Raw genomic sequence first — 22316 nt, forward strand, 5'->3', positions numbered from 1 at the left:
CGCAACTTCTGGTTAACTGGGCTTTACTTTTATTTATTTATTTTTCATATACCAGTTCTTCCCTTACAAAGTGAATCGTTTGGCCCAAAGAAGCCAAATGGACGGAAAGCGATATTTTACCTGACCATATAGTCTGCCAAAAATAGTTCTAACCAATCAATAATAAATGTTCCATATATGGATAATAATAACACCCGACATCCAATCAAAATATAGTAGCTATTTCGGGAGACGTTTGTATTGATAGATACTATTGGCTAAAAGGTGACGATATATGAGAAAAGAAATTTGATTGGATGGGGTGATTGCATTCTCACCGATGCGAAGTATCTGTCATGCATGGCGGCTCGAGGCAGACGAAAAGAGTGTCGATATCGCGTGTGGGTTTGTAGGAGTATTTTCATGAATGAGCGAATATAGAACTAGAAACCACTTATATGTATAAGTTTAGTTGACAAAAAGGTACCGGTTTCAAAACCCGGTTTTTAGAAAGTGACAGTCTTAAAAATGGATATTTTACCGAGTGGAAACATATTTCGGGAACTGCAAGTAGTCCATGATACGGGCTATTTTTCAGCTCAACCATCGTTGGAGGACCGATGGCAGCAGGTTTGTACGCTTTTTATGTCAAAATTAAAAATATAACGTGCATAATACAACAATAAAGTACAGAGAACTGATAATGGTTTAGACCTAGACAAAGTCGATAAATACGCTAACCCGTATCGAAATGTCAAACACGGAAAACAAATTCTCTAAATTGTCGATTATTACAACTAAGCCTATCAATCGGCTAAATTTCCTGAGTGACAGACATGAGTCACACAACATTTGGCGTACAAATCTAACTAATAAGAACAACATAGCATGTTTAATGACATATATATCCCCGTTTGACTAGATGTTAGCATCACTCTTGATATTCTAATATATACTTCTTTTATACATGTATGCATGAAGTCGACTTCTTGCTCCGCTTGTAGACCAAAGAAAACGAAGCAAGTTTATAGCTAGGGTCTATCTGTCAAAGCCTTCACACTGTGTGTGTGTGTGTGTGTATGTACTTGCAAGGGCTTCACGTGCTGTTAAATTAGCGGAATTCCTAACTCCAGGAATTCTAAAATCTTCAATTTAATCTCACAGTGAAAATGGCCACTGTCATGGTAAATGATCGATACCATTCATGCCTGATCATCCATTTAGGAGATAAAAGTCTAGAGTTCCCTGCTAAATGATATTTCATTAAGGGTAAAATTAACCAATATATGTACATTTAACATGGTAGCTATTGGCATCACAAAACTGCTGGTAAAAAAATTGTTTTGGCTGTGTATGTGATTCAGGATTTCATAATAATATTTAGTTGTTCTAAATATTGCAATTAATATGAATTTAAAGTTGTGGTCTATTACAAGTACTGCACATTTGGCGCTCATGATTTATAGAATCCTCAGGCAATACAAATTTTTATGTACATCCAGTATTGCACCATGATTAATATAGCTGTGGAATGCAGAGATATTAGCAATAATGTAGTAAAGATATTGCACAATTACTAAATGTGAAACCACACATCCTTCCAACAGGTACATGTACAAACCAACTTTGCACAGTTCTTTTTGAACATTTATTCAACATTTGCTGACAGTCCTGTGCAACATTAATCCATTCCACTCACCATCAAAAAAAGATGACACAAAACCAGACAACATACACTGCTTGCACAAATATTTCACATCAGTCATAAAATATATATCCCCAACAAGCAATGTCCTTCATCTATAATTATTATTACAATGGCCAACAGTACAGGCTTGTGTTTGGAATGTATTATTATGGTGTATAATTACGGATAATTAGTCAAACATCCTTTCATTATATGTTATAGTATTATATAATATAATATAAGGATGGTGTTGTTATATGAATATGATATATACACCAGTATACATGTAAATGTATCATTATCTTGACTTCCCAGAATATTTTGTTCATTTCTATAATATACAATTCCTAATTTGGTGTTGATAACCATGATATTGTCTTTGAGTTTGAATTATGAAGATAAGAAATATTGGTATAATGATCTTGCTGCTCTTACATGAACTTGAAATTTTAAAAGTTACAAATGATGGGACTAAAAATAAGAGCATACATAATTTTAAATATGTAGAAAAGTACAGCTATTATACATGTACTGTATGTAATGTACATGGACATACATGTAGATATAGGCCAGACTAGATCTATATATTGTCAGTATATGTTATGTATATACTCCTAGTGTTTATTATATATAGGATATTAAACACTTGAATTGTGTATTTCATGTATAGATGTTTATGACCTCTAATAATTTGATATGATATTGAACATTTATTTTGAATATCCAGTTATTCACATATTTTTCATGACCCTAAAATATATGAATTGACTGATAGTGCAGTAAAACTAGGATAACATACCGGTAATAAGGTTATAGGCTTTATACCTAGAAACGTGGAGTATTTTAAGTCCTATTTACATTAATAAAAGATAGTGACAATAGAAAGAATTTTACAATATACAGTTAAACAAATGGGCTCGACTTTCCACATTTAACAAAATTTGATTATAGTGAAGCTTGTTCCAGAAAGGGTAAGCATACCCTGTTTCTTTTATGAGACCTGTCACTACTGTGAAAACATTGAATTAATTGATTTATAAATTAATAAAATGCTAAAAATATTTCATTTTAATGCCTTGCTACCGTAATCTGCAATAAATAGAAATATCTTGTTTTCTGTACATGCAGTTGAGAAATTTGGATGGACCTACATGTATCCACTTGAAAATGTACAACAGGTTCCTCATGTTTATATTATATTTAATGTCACACATTGATGTATAAAAAATGCAGTAAAATTCTCCCCAAGGGTTTTAAATACAGTTTTAGTCTGTCCTTTTTAATAATATTATTTACACTCTATATAGCCAGCCATTAGTTATTTATGAGCCAATACTGCCTACAGCTTACAAGTACACAGTCACAAATGTGATCATATTGAGATAACTCTGTCATCTCAATGAAGCGGTTATGTGATTGAGTGTTGAAAACATGGTTAATTGTGGGAGCTTTAATGAAAGGAATAGTTTTTCAAGTTGAGGGAAAAAACCCAACAACATGGAGGTCATTTGTAGTAGGCATTATTTTGTTTTGTTTTTCCATAGTGTACATAGGGGCAATACATAGGGGTACAGTGAATATTCCAAAATATTCTTGGTACAAAGATTTAGACATTGTCATCAGAGTTCAGTTTAATTACATGTACATGTAGAAGAGGTCAGTCTAATATCAGTTTCAGTGGCTTGTTATAAGTTCTTGAGTAGAATGAAAGGTAATAATCACGTACTGTTACTACATGTACAAGGTTTGAAAGTTGTTTTCTGTTTGGCCCTGTCAGCCACCCATTTAATCCACCCTGTCAGTCAGTGTTTTATTGAATATCTTACAATTTTACAATTTTATTTTATTTTACTTTAGATTTCTTTATGAAAAAGACAGGATACATGTACATGTATGTGCCACATGGTGTTTTTTTCACAGCTATGGAATAAAAATTGTGGTTACGTTTGTACCAAAATGTAAGGTTCCTTATAATAGTTTGGTATGTTAGAACTAAACCTCCTGTTATCTGTCAAGTACAGTACCTACCATGAGGTGCTTTTTAATAGCAGCAGACAGTATGATATAGATAATATTACTGAGATCCTAGTTTCTTGTCTAACATTGTATTGGCAGTTTGCCGGCTACAAACCAGACAGTTTACATGACTGAATGATGGACAGTTATAACAGGGAAACGTACAATGATTTTATGAATCAGCTCTTCTGGCAAGTAAAATTTATAGGATTGAATGGGTAGACATCTTATTGCATATCTCTGTTTTCAAATATTTATCACTTTAAGACTTCCGTACTGAAAATTACAATTCATATTGACTCTACAGTACATTGACACATGAGGTATTTGCCATTGGAGCCTCTGGGTGTCAAATTCCTCTATGTAACCAAGATATTTTAGTTCAAATCTAATTTTATAGTACACACAGGAGAATCTATAAACTAACAATATGTGTAGATCAGAAACATTAATAAAACAATGTAGAGTACATGTACATACATGTACATACCAGGCGGTAGCTGTAGTATATAGTATATAATTAGATTAGACATATTGTTATCTCTAGTGTCAACACCTTTCCCTCACCACCCACACATCCTCCAGTCACCAAATCCATAATTATCAGCAACATCAGTATAGCCCTGATCAGTGATTATTTCTCTCTAATGTTTAAAAATAAAATGAAGTCGTTGAGCTAGTTGTTTTGACTATGATACTTGTACTCACTCAATTCCCTCATTGAAACAATTTAAAAAATGTCCTCAATTAAATATAATGGCATATATCAAATAAAATAAATTATCAGTTCTAAACAAAAATGACTTGAATTTAACCACAAAATGGTGAAGTGTCACTTTAATCTGCATTAGCTGCATGTATATCTATTATAACTAGGATGTGTAGAAACAAATGGCGTTAACAGAAATTGCATTGATTTCCATGATGTTAACGGGTGAACTTAGGTACAACCTTGTGCTTCGCGTATTATGCAAGACGACAAACAGTTAGAATCAATAGAACCAGCTTATCAACAGGTTGACTTAAGCACAAAAATATCAATAAAGTCATTGAGTTAATCATGTCAGGCATTGTAAAATTACATACATTCTTTGTGTTGTAGATCAAAATAGAAATGATCTTTTTTGAGCTGATTGATGTACATGAATGTGTGTGTGTGTGTCAGAGAGAGAGAGAGAGAGTGAGAGTTTAACAGACTTCAACACAAACTAGGTCATTTTGGTACTATAAAATGGTTCAATTTTATTTCAATAATATGCTTTGCACATAGGGTTTTTTAGCTGCAGGAGGAAACCGGAGGACCAGGAGAAAACCGATGTATTTGGACAGGTGACCCTACTCCTTGTCACATACAAGCGGGGAATCGAAACCACGCCGCTTGACTTAATTACAGACCTTTTGATTTCATTTGCAGGGGTAAAACCACTAAGTGAGAAATTACATAATGTAGTTAAAACATTTATTATAAGCTTAGTTTGGGGAATAAAAACATTCTGTATATAACTGATGTCAGACTGTATTTGTTGACAAAAGATAGAAATACAACAGTTTGTGAGTATTGATGGGGTACTTCTAGAGTCTATATTGCCTGAGGTAAATAGATTACAATTGTGTTATCTTACAGTTGACATTACATCACAACTGTATTACTACACCAGATCACTTTAAAGATTAATATACACATATACCACTGTTCTTTATGTTTTCAATGACCCTCATTTTTCTTACCTTGGATGGATATCTCAATTATAAATTTTTCCAGATGAGATATTGTCCAAACAAATTCTGATATTGGTCTGAAAACATTACCATCACTGATAGGGCTGGTACAGTGGCACATGGTCACCTTGTCCAATAGGACCTAGGAATCGAAACAAATAATTAAATAAATAGATAACATTACAAAATTGTTTTGGGATTACATACTGAGTGAAATGAAATACAAATGTACTACCTGTATTTGTAGATGTTAGTATTTATAATAAAAATACCTATTTATATATTGGATTAAGTTTGTTTGTATTTTGATTTAATCTGATTTAACATCTCTCTTGTCAATATATCAAATCTCTATGGTCAATATTATTTAAACACCATACATGGTAAGAGAGTAACAATACACTTTAGGTAACTACATGTATTTCACAATTTACCAATATGAAGTAATATTTTATTTACAATTTGCAAACATTATGCAATTTTCAAATTAAGGCATATTTTAGATTTTATTTAAAGCTGACTTGTTCATGAAAGCTAGACAAATAGAAAATTTTAGCTTGGACACATCTAAGACTCTATGTCATAGTTAGACATAATCTATTCTTCAGTCTGTCTTGAGTATTAAATCAACAGAAAGTAATGCCAACTTTAAATGGCCATAACTTATTTTCACATTGATTAAATTTGATGTTTGGCCTGATGCTTTTTGGTAAGGTTACTTTTTATTATGTATGCTCTGAAAGTCTATATTTATCTAGTCTGGAATGTTTGGGCTTAAAATTGAAAATCTCATATTTTTCCAGACAAATTTATTAAGGATTGTTTTGGGTTTGGTATTCTTAAGTAAGTTTACTCCCATCATTTATAAAATTTATATGAATATCAATTTAAGGTGTGTTTCTTTGACATAAGTCATCCTAAATTATATAATATATATGTATACATGTATATCTACTGCTTAAAAATATATTTGCTCAACCTCTTTTCAACATTATGAAAATTTCTATACATATTAATTTTAAAATGCAGGCATTATGAGTGATTCAACACTTGCTGAGTGATGCGACAACGGCTGACGTTTACATCTATTGTACCAGACAACGCCTCGTTTATTGAGGTGCTGTTTTATTGAATTTTGCATAGATACACCTTTTCGTCATAAGGTGATGACCCCTTCATAGTCAGTTTATTAAGTAAATTATGTTTGTTATATGACACACATAAGGTGTCCTCTTTCTATATCTCTATTAAGATACATTTAGGTATAATAAAGCATATCTATATTATAAGGTAAACATAAGGTAGTCAGTTACTTGGCGATGCTAAATATACATAAATAATATTTTCTTGGCTATGCTAAATATACATAAATTAATTTTTCTTGAACACCAAATCCACCTATAAGCATGCTCATAGCGCTTTTGAAAGCAATGTATGGAAATGATCTAATGAATTTGATAGGAACATTCAAGAAGATAAAATTAGTTCAACAATACAGGTTGTATTGTGTTTTTCATGGTAACGTTATATAATCTTTTAGATATTTTTGCCAGGGCAGCTGCATTATTGCAAAATGTTTAGTCTTTTCCAAGAATACCAAAAAGAATAACATTATCAAAGATATTGTTATCGGAATTCCAACCATTAAAACATAAGTATAATAGTTCTCTGAATGTGCAACTACCTAAGCCCTTTAAACATTGATGCATGATATATGTATGTATACGTGTACAGTGACTGAGCTACACATGTGCATTTGAAACATTAGATGCAGCACACATTTATTGATGATCAACTTAAAACATACTGATCAATGTAGTGTACTTACTATAAAACTTTGTGTGATTTGAGTCAGTAAAATATTGATGTTGGCTTTTCACATATCAATATACATGTAGGCATAGAGATGTTTGTATGTTATGACATATTGACACAAGAACTACAAACTCATGCATTTCATCTATTTGAAGAAAAAAAATGTTTAAAGGTCTGTTAGGTTTCTTTTCCTAAGAAGAGAGGGGGAGAAATAGAGTTTAACGAGGACTTGAAATTAATAACCATATTATTTCAGGACTATACAGTAGCATACTGTATTTATTTCAATACTTGTCTTGCAAACAGGGGTCTTTAGTAGGAGGAAATCTAGAGAAAAACTCAGATGTTGTTTTAGATGAGGTCTTTGTTGGAAGCCTTTTCTGATACATGATTATTAGATATATGTACATTGTAGGTCCCTCAAAGTTTATTTGGACATGGAAAGTTGTACCATTATCAGCATCAAATGTTGTCATGAATTGCATTTAATAATAGAATCTGCCTACTGGCCATTCGGAATAATGGCTCTGAATAAATGGAAACTGATCATGGACATTGTACCCTCAATATATAAGCTTGCTGTAAAAAGATTTTAAAATTCAATTAAAGCAATTTACATAATAACCTCAGGCATTTTAGTCCACCTAGATTAAGGTTTGTAGTTGTACAACCTTTAGACCATTACAATCAATATATTGCATATGTTTTCAGTACAACCAATATTGAATGTGTGGCCATTCACCTCAAAAAAGAAATTCCTCAGGTGGTTGATGTACTTTCATTGATTGAAAATCTAAGATATTAAGTTATAAAAAAATTCCAAAGGAAATTGAGTACTATAGAGTGGTATTATCTTCAATCAGTCATGGATGACTTCACTGGTGTAATTTATTTCATGAAGGAGTTTAAAGTTAACCTCATGGATTTTTTTGTATTATATTGTTTATTGTTGGGTTAAAATCAGCTTAATCTCACAGGTTGTGAATTTAGCTTGCAGAAAATCTTCAGAGCTCCAGATGGTTGTGATTGTTGTGTGTATGCTAAATCAATTATTTTCGGAAAAGATCATAATTTTATCTAAGACTATTTGATTAGCATAAATCTTTGGAATATTTTTGGATGGCAACGTGAGATATGTGACTAAGTGTGTTACAGATGTGTCTGATGTTTATTGGTAGGATAATTCCCAGGGGCTGATAAGAGTTGCTACATTATCTTGTTTATGTTGGAGATGCAGCAAATGTATTGTATCACTTTTATGTTCATCAAGTTGGTGTTCACAGATGACTTGCTTCTTAAATTGTCATTTGGGGTCTCCCAGTGGAGGGCTGTTGTGATTGAGAGTAAAAATGATAAAAGGTCAAGGTAGTGTTAGTGTCTAACACCCCATGAACATCTCCTCCTTACTGTCACTTAAAAAAGTTTCTGATTGTGAAATAAGCTGAGGACTCATATCATTTATGATGATAAGAAATATGTTTTTATCTATGTCTAAAGAACTTTTGCATATGAATCTGACTCATTTTATATAATAATACTTACATATTTCTTGTCACTTAAGTTTCTACATAACTAAAGTAAATAAAGGGTGGATTAAATAAACTATTTATTTATATAAGGTTGTTTGAATCTTACAGTTTTCAAAATTAATATTTTATATAAATAAAGGCTTGAGTGCATAGAATATTGACACTTCATATGAATGCAGAGACATGGATTATTGGATTACATGTACTACTATACACATGTTAGAGCATCAACTATTTTAATTGAAATTATAAACCACATAAGATTTGCCATAATGTTATATCTTGTAGATTTTTATACGCCCACATTGAAATGTGGTCGTATATTGTCGTCGCCCCCGTCCGGCGGTCCGGCGTCCACAAGCTCTAGAGGCTAAAGTTAATATCTGATTGACTTTAAATTTATACACGGTGTTTAAGGTCTTGAGACGAAGAAGCCTATTGATTTTCAGCAATTTCCGATAATTACTGCCAGAGTTATGGCCCTTGATCACTTTGAAAAATCTTGTGGACGCTCTAGAGGCCAAAGTTAATATCCAATTGACCTTAAATTTATACACAGTGTTTGAGGTCATGAGACGAAGAAGTCTATTGATTTTCAACGATTTCCGATAATTACTGCCAAAGTTATGGCCCTTGATCACTTTGCAAAATCTTGTGATGCTCTAAAGGCTAAAGTTATAATCCGATTGACTTCAGATTGATACACAGAGTTTAAGATCTTGAGACGAACAAGTATATTGATTTTCAATGAATTTTTATGACTTAAACAGTTAAATCCATGATATTAAAAGATTTGCATACAAAACGTTAGCATGGGGCAGAACTTTATAAAAACCAAACAAATTCAAATAGTTTTCTGATAATTACTTCGTGAGTTGTTGCTCTTAATCAGATTTTAGTGTATTATAAATGTTTCATTACCGAAAAAAGTAAAAATATGCGACAACCCTTGTTGACTGCCCGGACGATTTAGTTGCTGTGGGCGTATGTTTCGTTGCCTGGCAACCTATCTTTGTTTTATGTGTAGTGCGGTCCTCCTGCACTTACTAATACAGTAAATTCTTATTAGGGTTTGCCATAATGCTACAGGAGATCTGCAACATTAAAAAATGTTGAGCCCTTTCCTCTTGCTGGTACTGTATATGGCCTATACTATACGCTATTCAATGTTCTTTCTCTCTTTCGACTGGCATGGTTTCGAATCAGCGGTTGTACGTGACAAGGAGCAGGGTCGCCTGTCCAACCTCATGGGTTTTTCTCCGGGTCCTCCGGTTTCCTCCCACTGCTAAAGACCCCTATGCGCAAGCGAATTATTGAAATAAAATTAAACCATATGTTAGTCCCGAAATGACCTAGTTTGTGTCAAGTGGATGTTAAACCCCATTTCTATCTCTTTCTCGCTTGTATCTGTTGTACTGTCCCCCTAATTTTTCTTTTAATTGAGTCTGGGCAGTTATTATCGGTACACAGTATATAAACCATGTTTCTTATAATTGAATGTTGTTTGTTGTCATTAGCAATTAAATATAATATTTGTATGATAATTATTATAGTAATAATAGTCCAGTAGTTCATTATGTTGAGTAATTATAGGAATACATGTATGACAAAATGAATATCTTATACAAAATCAAAAGTAGGAAGATAATGTTTCGAGATAGGTATGTTTATTGCACAAGATCTGAAATAGAAATCTTATATAAAGAAATGATAAGTATTTTGTTAATGTTGAATATGAAAAACAATAACACAATATTACCACCCAGCTCCATGTAGATGTATTGATATATTAAACTTTTGTCCATTTAGTCTCAGGTCTTCATTAGCCAGGTTGGTGTAGTCTCCGCTTACCATGAAATGTATCTCCAGGCTTATAACTTGATGAGATATTAACAATGAGATAGCAGCCTTCAATGAGAGGTGTAAGATTAACAAATGTGAAAAACTAAATCCTATGTTAAGACATTAAGCTCAAAATGACCACATAAACTAGAAAATACATCTATTTACAGAGAGGCATGTATAATAATATGTTACTTTCACATCTCTTTTCATTTCCTTCAAGGTCTTCCGTGATTTTTTATCTTAAAATATATATGAAACTGTACACACCTGCTAAAAATACTAAATCAAATTGGCAATATACTGAACTCTTACACAGTAGCTTGGCAATTCAATTTTATACAGATCTGTAATTTTGTCTTCCTGCATATGATAAGCAAAATGTTCAATTATTATTTAATGTTGGTTGACATCCTTTGTTGATGCCAAATTCTCATGACATTAGAAATTATCAATGTCTGTTGCTATGATTCCTTAGAGAATTGTCTGAGACTTCGCCAGTCGGTTTTGTATGACTAGATTCAGAATGTCATGGATATAGGAAATGAGGACATTGTTAATATATGATAGACTTCAGAATATAAATGAATTCTCCCACCTCTGGACATCATAATACTGCATACTGGATTATATATCATATACATATAATAACTAGAAATATTTGAAAATAGTAAATGTAGAGTACATGATTACCATATATGCAAATAAAATGATAAAATATAATTAATAAATTTGTATGGAGTTTAACATCTCGTTAACACAATACTGTTGTCATTATTACAAAATGTGCTATGTTAAGCATTTCCTCTTACTCTAATGAACTACCCCAAAACACAGTATTAGAAGGTAGAACCAATCAACTACCCCAAAATACAATATTAGAATGGTAGAACCAATCAACTATCCAGAACAGAATTTTAGAATGGTAGAACCAATCAACTACCCAGAACACAATATTAGAATGGTGCAACTAATCAACTACCGGTACCCAAAACACAGTATTAGGAGGTACATGTAGAACCAATTAACTACCCCAAAACACAATATTAGAATGGTAGAACCAATCAACTACCAAAACACAATATTAGAATGGTAGAACTCAATCAACTACCCACAACACAATATTAGAATGATAGAACCAATCAACTACCCAGAACACAATATTAGAATAGTAAAACCAGTGAACTACCAAAAACACTGAAATGATTGTAAAATTGACATGGAAAAATTCAATAATCAGGTTACCCAATTTTATTTGTAGGACAATCTGAAATCAATATAATCATTCAGTTTACAACCAAACAAGTGATGACGTGAAGTAAAAATAGATATTTAGTCAATATAAATTACATGATTTGAAATCAAATTACTATACTGTGACATAAATATTCAATGGATGAATCCCCAGTTTAATCCAACTGAAGGAAAACTCAAATGTATGCTTCGTCCATTGAATATTTATGATTTCCTGTAGTTGTGATGAGTCACATTTTTCAGCTTCCAACATTCCGTACAGTGATTACTTGACCAGTAGAGATCAACACAAATAATTGACCAGTCATAAGCAGGTAGTTTTATCAAAATAATCTCCCATGATCCCTCTACAATGACCACTACACTTGTCCACTGTTGATTTAGGCCATTGTCCAGCTTTTAAAAACCACCAACATTACAATAGCAGCTTAACCCGGCTTGCACTCATGTTAAATTTGGACAGAAAATACAGAAAAAGCCGATGAGAGGATGAGCTTTGCTTTATTGACGTAGATCTTCCCACAAAATTACAATATATTCCTTTAAAGTGGAGTTCTTCAGGGAATTTATATTGGCTACCTACCGAATACTAAGTGTTTTCACAACTTTTCCAACAACACAGACCAAAAGCTTTGTTCAGTCTTTGTCACTTTTACTTTGTTGTTTTGGGTTAAAGCCAAATATCATACATGTAATTCAATTCATTGTGTATGAATATAACCAGTAAATCTTAAATTTATTGTATAATGGGTCCGTAATTATTAAGAAATATTGGAATAAGACTTATTCACATTTGCCTGAGAAAATGTATTCGGTAGTGATAGTTGACATTATATTACTGGAAGTACGGAAACTTAATCTTTAAATTTAACAAAAGCAACATTAGAGAAGAATTAATAACCAAACAGGCATCATGTTTATTAAGTTCAGGCTTTCGGTTAAGATGAGCCAGTGGAAATTCAAAAGGTCTGGTTCAATTCCAGTGATTCATTTGTGAAAGTTTACATACAAATAGTATTAGGATTGAATGTTTCACATTTTCTGTCACAATACAATAAGTATAAAAGAGCCATTAGGCTTTTAAACACAGTAATTTAAGTTTTTCTATTATTCATATTTTAATGTATCTTAATGTATCGTGTAGCTAATGAGGGGAACTAATCTTTATCTACTATTTATTTTAAAACTACAGAGAGATTACACTACCTCATTTATATAGATTCTATAAAGCCAACATACATTTATTAGCAAGTATTTAATAGTTGATTAACACAAATGGTTATATTTCAAATGGCCAAACTAGGAAAGGGAAACATTATCTGGTTTGATGGCTATTCTGGGTTATATGGTGTTGTGTTTTGTGTCATGGTTATATTCTGGTAATCAAAACTCAACACTAGATCATGGAGTTTATGGGTTTATCAAGGGGGATTATCGTCTTTATGGTTCTGTAAAGGGTTTCTAACACTTCTAGTATAAAATTCATGGTTAGACATTTGCGTTGGCGTTTTTATAGGTTTGACTCTGAAGATTAGATTTTTATCTGAAGAAAAAAAAGTAATTGTAAAAATAATCGACATTTGTTTTATTTGCATTACTGAATAGCTTTCCCAAATGTGTGCGTGTATGGTAGATATATCCCTGGTTGCATGTGTGTAATCTTTAATGGATATGTATTACGTATTAATTAATGCGTGTACATAAAAAAGAGGGTTGGTTGTGAATTAATAAGTTATTGTATATATACATGTATACTAAAGGGGTGTTAATGTGAGTGTTAATAGTTGGGGGAAAGTGATAATAACACCACTCATTTAATAAATGAGCACATAATTTTTTGTTTTGACTAAATATGCAACACTAACTAGAAGACCATGACATATTTTAGTTGGAGTCTTGTAGAAGTGGAAGGAAACTGAACCAATCCTACTTCTTGTGACGTACAAGCCCGGGCTTGTAGAAAACAGGTCTTATGATCTACAGCACACACACACACACGGACCACACAGATCCCCACCCAACCTCCTCTCTTATGGAAGCAGCGAACATTGCTGTGGTAGATAAGATTTGATTGATGTGTTTAAATGATTGTATGGTAAGATTAGACAGTGTCCAGTATGTATACTATGATATGTAATGACCTAAAGACCTGTATTTAGAAGGTGATAAGTGAAAGAGGAAGCCCCATAAATTCTTGACCTTCCTCTTCAAGGTGACATCTGTCATCTTATCTCTGTTGATTGACAGCTTTCTATTAATAGCCTAATACATCAACCTACACTGATAAGTATTTGGAGACTAACATACTTATTTCTTGGTATTTTCCCATGTGCTGTGCAAACTGTAATCCTGCAAGGGCAGTTGAAATTCTTGGACTGATAAATTTCTGTTTTTATTGTACATTATGTGGTCACTCATACAATTATTGTTATTTAAAGTTTCATCAATTCCATTTAGATTATTATGTTGTATGTATTATTATATACTATTCAAAAAAAGTAGGGGATATTTGATTTTTAAGTGTTATTAAAGTCACCTAATGAAACTGACGAAGAAACAAATGACAAAATGAAATGAAGTTCACATTCATCGATTTATTCCAAATGATCATTAGACTAAGTAAGGCACAGACTGACCTTTATAAGGGTAAAATGATACCCGGGGTCAAACAGCAAAGTTACCACAGTATCACAACCAAGTCAGTAACGGGTAAATCCTCCTCTGTTTGCCAAACAAGCATTGATCCGACGTGGCATACTCCTAATGAGACGTCTAAGGTCATTTTGGTCCAGATTGTCCCATTCCTGTTGCAACGCAGCAGCAAGTTCTTGGACATTGGCAGGACGTTGTTGACGTTGACGTAACCTCTGTCCAAGCATGTCCCAGACATGCTCGATGGGGGAGAGGTCGGGACTCAGTGCTGGCCAAGGTAATGTGGTGATGTTCTGTTGTTGGAGGTAACCTGTAACGATCCTGGCCCTGTGACATCTTGCGTTGTCATCCTGGAAGATGAAACGGCGGCCATGACGTCGTGCGAACGGCACAACATGGACTGCCAAGATGTTGTCCCGGTAGTACTGGCCTGTAACACGCCCTGCAACAACATGTAAAGCCGTTCTTCCAGCAACAGTGATGCCTCCCCACACCATAACAGAACCACCCCCAAATCGATCATGTCTGATGACGTTAACGTCTTGAAAGCGCTCGTTTCGACGACGCCACACCCTCCTACGTCTGTCCAAAAAATCAACAGTGAACATTGACTCATCTGAAAACATCACATTGCTCCAGCGTCGATTATCCCAGTGTTGACGATCCCTACACCAACGACGTCTTGCCTGAATGTGATGATCTCTCAAACAAGGGATCACGCGAGGACGTCGGGCGTGAAGGTGACCCCTATGCAGTCGATTCCGAATCGTCTGGCCACTAACTCTCACACCAGTGTCTGTTTGAAGACGAGCGCTGATCTGATTTGCTGTGATGACACGATTTCTCAAGGCCAAGGTACGGATAAATCGATCCTGGGCTTGAGTTGTCGTCCTTGGTCGACCTGAGCGTGGTCTGTCCTGTACAGATTGTGTATCACGGTATCTGGACCATAGCCTGCTTATGACAGACTGAGAAACATTCATCGTCCGCGCCACAACCGCCTGTGTTGTGCCGATCTGTAGCATGCCAAGGGCACGTAACCTTTCATTTTGGGTAAGCCGACGCATATCAAAATTTGTTTTCTGGTCACTAAAACAATTAAACTGATGTTTCCACCCTGGAATTCAATGCCACAATGACTGTAACATTCAAAGTCAGAGTCGTGCAAATCTTGGGTTGGACCCCCATGATGATCCCAAGCATCACCTGCATTCCATGCGGTAGCTATTGGTGCGTTTGGGCGTCACATGTAACTGGAAATGTTTCTTCTGTTAGGTTCTATAGTGACTTTTTTCGTAGTCATTTGCATATTTTAGTATTATGCCCCCAAAATCAAATATCCCCTACTTTTTTTGAATAGTATATCATTGGAAAAAAAACCCTGAATCTTTCAATAGGATTATACATGATCAAAAGATTAGACAAGTCAATACGAATATGTCTGTGTACCGTAGTATGTACATGTATATATTGACAAGTCTATAAAGTACTTCTATTTAACAGATAAAATTTAAGAGTGCATGTTAAACTCAGATTGATATGTATTTGATATGTGCAATAAAATCTTAAATATTTTAATAATTTACTTTTGAGACTAACATGGATATTTTTTGGTAATGTGTGGAATGCTAGTGTGGCTGCATTTCATGTACTCTTCTCTGATTTCAGACTATCAAAAATTATTTTATGTACAGCAGTATGTTTATGTATACAAATGGACCTTTGAGCATCTAAGGCACACTTTTCTAGTCAGCTGCGTGTGAAAAATATATCTCTAGCCATGTTGTAATACATAGAATGTACATAGTATATACAATGACCTGATTTAACCTGTCGCATATAATTCATATTTTATGACAAGTACAATTATATATACTAGTAAGAATAGTACCAGTGAGTGCCACTAGAATCATTATTGACAGGACTGGTCCCGCTTGAGTGACCTTGACAGACAGCTTCCTACTATCCATCACTCAGATACTGGCACTTCAAAAAGATCCTGCATATACTATTTCTATAACTGGACCCACAAAGGTATACTGTGAAAGATGTCAGAGATTGTGACCCATTGCTTGGTCCATACTTATCTCTTTTACTTAGATCTTAATCTGTAACAAAACTTCTCCACTTTTACTTGTACCAGCCGTTTAATACATTAACTATGCTTACTGGACCAATAGATAGCATCTCCTTTTCTCTTTACATGTACATGTACCTTTTATTGCCAGTCAATGGGTTTTCAGGTGGAATCTGTAAATACATGTATGCTGCGTACATGTATCTAAAGAGTTCTACTAAAACTGATGAATTTATAAGATATTGTTGGATGCATGACTCATGAATGTCATTGATGTGATCATATCTTACATATGGAGTAAAAGTAGTTTGTTAGTATATATTTGAACTTTGATTCCACAACATAGCTTCCCCAGTCCACATTCAAGTCTATAAATACATCAAAATTCAATAATTTTCTAGAATCCAAATACATGTATATCTTATTTCTCTGAAACAACAAAAAATTCCTGTACTCTTGATTCATGGGGAAATCGTCATTAAACATACAATTAAACACTTAAATAAAGGAAATTTTCAATTGAATTTGGTAAATACAACATGGAGAATTGTGATTACAAGGGACTGGGTGGGAGTTGCAGTTGATAACTGGCACAACATTATATAAGGTACCCTTATAATTGATTGAATACAGTATGCGAAATGTTGAAATATCATTAAATCCCATTTTCTTCCTCTTGGAATTTGCACATCCTTGACTTTGAGGTTCACAATCCTATTGCTTGAATGAAAAAAGAAAATGCCAAATTTATTTGTGAAAAACTTCCTTTGATACAGCTGTATCTTTAATGGCTTGAGGTTGAACTGGTTATTGGTGTAAGATCAAACATCAAAAAGATTCAAGTCAAGTTCAGTAGTCAATCAATAATTCTCTATCCTAGGATAAGGTGCTGCAGTGTTTGGTATATTGAATATAAAGTAGAACTAACCATCGCTTTATCTCAATTCTTCATCAATATCTTATTCCCCACTTTTTGATCTCACACCATCTTTTTTGTTCACTCAAGCCAATAATTTTCTTTCATCAAAAGGCTAATATCGATTACATATATTCCCCTCTTATATAACTGATTAGGTTATGGACAAGAATTTCAAGAACTTATAACATTTTCATGAGGGGAAAATAGACAATTTAATTCAATTATTTTTATTTTTACACAATGTTCGAGAGAGCAGACTTTTTGTGACATTTTAAGATGTCTCAACTATAACATGTTATAGATGTAATATGATTAGGTTATTTTCTATTTTAGAAATATAAACATCTGTATACAATATGACATAAATTTTAAAGAGAAAAGATTTCAAGCGATCATCAGCTATATCTACCCCTAACATACATGTCTGGTACATGTACATGTATCTAGCTCAATAATGCACTTTAAACATTGAAAAAAGTGAAGCATATATATATATCCAAGCTTTATTCCTGCATAGTTAATATCTTGTTCTATAATATCGGACATTAAAATAATAAATCAGTTTGTCCTCTGAGCAAAATATTACTTTACTGGTAGTATTTGTCACAAAAACTTCACTTAAGCTCTTGAACAGTATTACCGGGTACACTTTGTCCTGTGAAATGAAATGAAATGGGTATCTACATGTATGTATTTTGATATTATGTAAATTCATGAATTTTACTAACAGCATCACATGACATCTGCTGTACTGCATTAAGGATACATATATCATATATCAAATCCCTTGTCTAAATGTAATAAAATAACTGACAGAATATGTCAACACTTCAAAAGCTGTACCTATAGACTATAATCTTATTAGGTGCAAAGATGTATGTCAGATACATCTTATTTATGACATATAGGCACTTAGTAAATATTTCAAATAATGCATGGTACTTGATGGTGCATTCCAACAATGAACTAATAAATTTCTCGTATGGGCTTTACAGTCTGTCCACCACTCAGATTGTGTTACATACTGGTCACTCCAGGTCAGGTATAATTGTAGAAAAAATTATTGAACAGATTCTGTAATAGCTCCCATTTGTCAATTCAGAATTCATAAATATTTACAGATCTACGTAAAATACCTCATAAAGCACACAGAGATGCATCAAATTTATAGTTATATTAGAGAATAGATTTCAAGCGGAGCTAACCTTAGACAGGCAGCCTAAGTTTAGGATGAAGATACCACAGCAATTGAATGAACAGCCACACATCTTTGTTATTCCCCAAGGACAAGTATTTGTGCATATCTTTAAGGATCCTTTGATGTCTACAATTACTATACCGTACACATATATTTATTCATCAATTAATAAAAGTTGGTTAATGGATGGGTATCACTCACTTACCATTGGGCGACAATATAATAATAGTTACCAATAATTGGCATTAATCAAGATATGATGAGTGGTTTTAAATATTTATCTTATGACCAGTCAGTATTTGTTGTCAAAACTCGAGGGAGAACTCGATCTCTTTATTACTGATCACTGCCCATCAAGCATGAAATCGTCTGGATCTGTCATTTATACACAATTCTTATGATCATTTAAGCCTAGCTTATGTCGCCCTACGACGCGATAAAACTTACGGCGACTCGAAATCGGCAACTGGTTTACGATCAAGTGGAACTGATCAGTCGTGACTACCTGGGCGGCCTGAGTGCTCTTACGACTGGTGTAAGTCGGACGGCAACCAGTCGCCGTCTAATCGTCTCCTGTTTCTCTGAGTCGCACATGTTCTACTCCTACGACTGGAGACAACTAGTTGTCCACAGTCGCAAGTGACATGAGCGCAACTACAACTCACTTGAGCCGGTGACTCGCTGATGCAGCCAATAAGATTCGATTATTTAGTCATGTGGTTCCCAGGGGGCGGTAACAACCATTTGGGGATAGCGTGAAATGAGACCATTTTGAAGGTTATCACGTGACGCCGGGCAACATGAGCGTGCTTACAACTATGATCAACTGGTTGCTCATGATTGCGTCCAGTTGTGTCAGTTGCCGTTAGTTGCCGTCAGTTTTATCACGTGGTAGGGGCGACATAGGCTAGGCTTAATACACCACAGGATTCCCAAGAATAATTGGCCAAAAATTCAGACTCCACTTTTGGCAACCTTTAGACTTGGAGTTTCAAAATACGTACCTGGGTATTTGTCATCAGACCAATATGTCAATCAGTGTAGCATTATTAAAAGTAGTAAAATATATTGCACATGTATAAGGCATTTCAATTCAAAGTCTAGAATTAAAAGAAGTCACCAGGTACATGTGTTATGGTATGTCAAAGTAACTGGTGACCCAATCATGAATTTGTATAAGGTATTTCAAAAAGAGTGAGCATACTCTGCCTCCCAGGTGACACACACACCACAGCTAGAAAAATAATATGTACATGTAAGTTGTCTACATATTTATGCAATTCTTCTTAGACAAACTAATGTTTTTGAATGCAGTTAGATGTAAGATAACACTGTCTTCGTAATTTAATTACCGCCTTCATAATTTGAATGGAAAACATGCAAATTTCAACAATGTGAACTCCAACATCATTAAGATGATAGTAATTTATCTTATTTAAACAATACTTATAATGTTTTGTCAAAATTTAATATGAAACAAATAAGTAATTCATGCCAAAAATTGTTCAGTTTTAAATCTTTTCATATTAGCTGTTACATAAAATAAATTATCTTGGGCATATTACATTTTATTTATGAGTGTCTTGTGACTACTCATGTGACTAATGTACATGTAAAATACTGAAATGTAATTAGTATGCCATCCGTAGTGACACTGACATGAAACAATGTAGACATGACACATAACATAAAATCTCTATGTACATTTTAGTTAGATTCAACTTAGTTGTAAAATGCTATGTCATTTTAGTCTATGTTAATAATACACAATAAGTTGTACATAAACATTCACTGTCTCTCTAAATGCCATTCAACTTAATTTACTGTTGATTCAGTGGGTGTTTATAAAAAAGAATATTTAATGCCTCTTAATATGTAATGAATTAATCTCAAGGTTTAGTTCAAGGCAGTATCTTGAGTGTTTGCCCTACCATTATTGTCTACCAAATATTTTTACCACTGCATTTTCATTTTACATCCAATTTATTTCCTGAAGGCACTAATTCTCAAGATTCCTGTTTCACCTGATGTCAAATAAAATATATATAAAACTCAATAGATAAATTCCAATATTTGAAAACAAATAATTACGAAAGAGTTACACAGCAACTGGTACTAGGGCCAAAACAGTTTAATTTTTAGTTCCTTGGAGTCTTGACCAATAAAAGGTTATTTGTGTCTTATGGAAAATGTTTTATTTAGATTTTCAAAACTTGAAAATGTGGAAGTAAAAGTTTTTGAGAAGAGCAACCTGCTATTTTTGTTTTTTTTAGATCATTATTTTTTTCACCCAAGAAATATGAGTAACTATTGTAGTAGGTATTCCCGAATTGGTATGGCCTGATTATAATCAACTGAGATTAGGTTATAGATCTCCATTTTGTGACAACTTGTAAATAGAAAGAAATACACAGGGGAATTTTATGAGCTGAATGTACAACCTATAATCAGATGTATTGACAGGGGTTTGATTATCATCAGTGGGTCGTACTTTGCAATGGTCAGATTAACCTCAACATGACCAGTTGTTGCAGATCAATAAATGACTATTAGAGATTATCCTCAAGGGAAAGGAAAGATAACCTTTTTACTCTTGTACCTTATTTTAAAGTGGTTATCATTGCTTAAAAAAAAATATGTAATAAAACAAAACTGGATAAGTGACTTGAAGATACAGTAATGTCAGTGTGTGTGTGGGGGGTGGGAGTGGGGGGTGGACCCCTTAAAAAAAATTGTAAAACAACACTTTTATGAGAAAAGTGTTAAGTTTGTGTGCTTTATCCTTTATCATCAGAGAGATGAGATGATGATTATAGACTGTAATGTTACAATTAATATTTGTGCAGTTTCATTAAGGGCTGTGTTACACAGTTAGAAATTAAGCCATTGCATATTCTTAACAGGTTATTTATTATTAAAATAGTTTTACCGGTAGCCTTGCTCAACCCAAAGTATAGTCACTAATTCACACACCAGACATAATGTTACAAGAGGGTAACTGTCATCCTCTGTAAACAAACAAAGCAGCTCACATACATTTACTGTAATAGTAGCCTACAGAGTAATAAATATTTTAATACATTAAAATATTATAGAATATGCACATTGATTTGTTTATAAACAGTGACTAACAGTTACCCTAATGAAATAACAGCCAGTGTCTTAATTTGTTAATTAAAGGCAGTATGAATTGCAATTGAAGTTTTATATTTTGGGAACTATTTTATTACTAGATAATAAATAAAAATGACAGGGCTTCTTAAAAGAACTGATGGCCACGGCATGTACCGGTAAACATTTCTGTTAAGATATTGTTAATAAATAATAATTATTTTGATTTATTTTTTATTTTTTCTACACTTTTTTAACCACTAAATATAATTAATCTAGACATGATTAATATTTATCCTTTTTATAGTCTTTTATCAATCAAACTATTTCTTCAACTGTATGTCACTGATCTTCATGTGATTGAATTACAAGATACATGTAATCATACATGATCTTTTTAAAGGTTAAAAATTAATTATTCACCACTTTCCAACCCATGGACTTGATACTAGAATTAACTTGAAACTTTCATAGCCATAGAGATTTCAAATCTTAAATCATAATTTACAACAAAAATA

General features: G+C 33.3%; 1 protein-coding gene across 1 annotated transcript in view; it reads left to right on the forward strand.

Annotated features, from left to right (window-relative positions):
- Nucleotides 1-328: 328 nt before the first annotated feature.
- Nucleotides 329-22316, forward strand: part of LOC126831476 (Krueppel-like factor 6) — a 58279-nt gene continuing 36291 nt past the window's right edge. The window contains exon 1 of the mRNA XM_050561995.2: nt 329-609. Coding sequence (XP_050417952.1) covers nt 508-609 — 102 coding nt within the window. The 5' untranslated portion in view covers nt 329-507. The remainder of the gene's footprint in view (nt 610-22316) is intronic.

This window comes from Patella vulgata, chromosome 9 (assembly GCF_932274485.2).
Source record: "Patella vulgata chromosome 9, xgPatVulg1.2, whole genome shotgun sequence".
Lineage (NCBI taxonomy): Eukaryota > Metazoa > Mollusca > Gastropoda > Patellidae > Patella > Patella vulgata.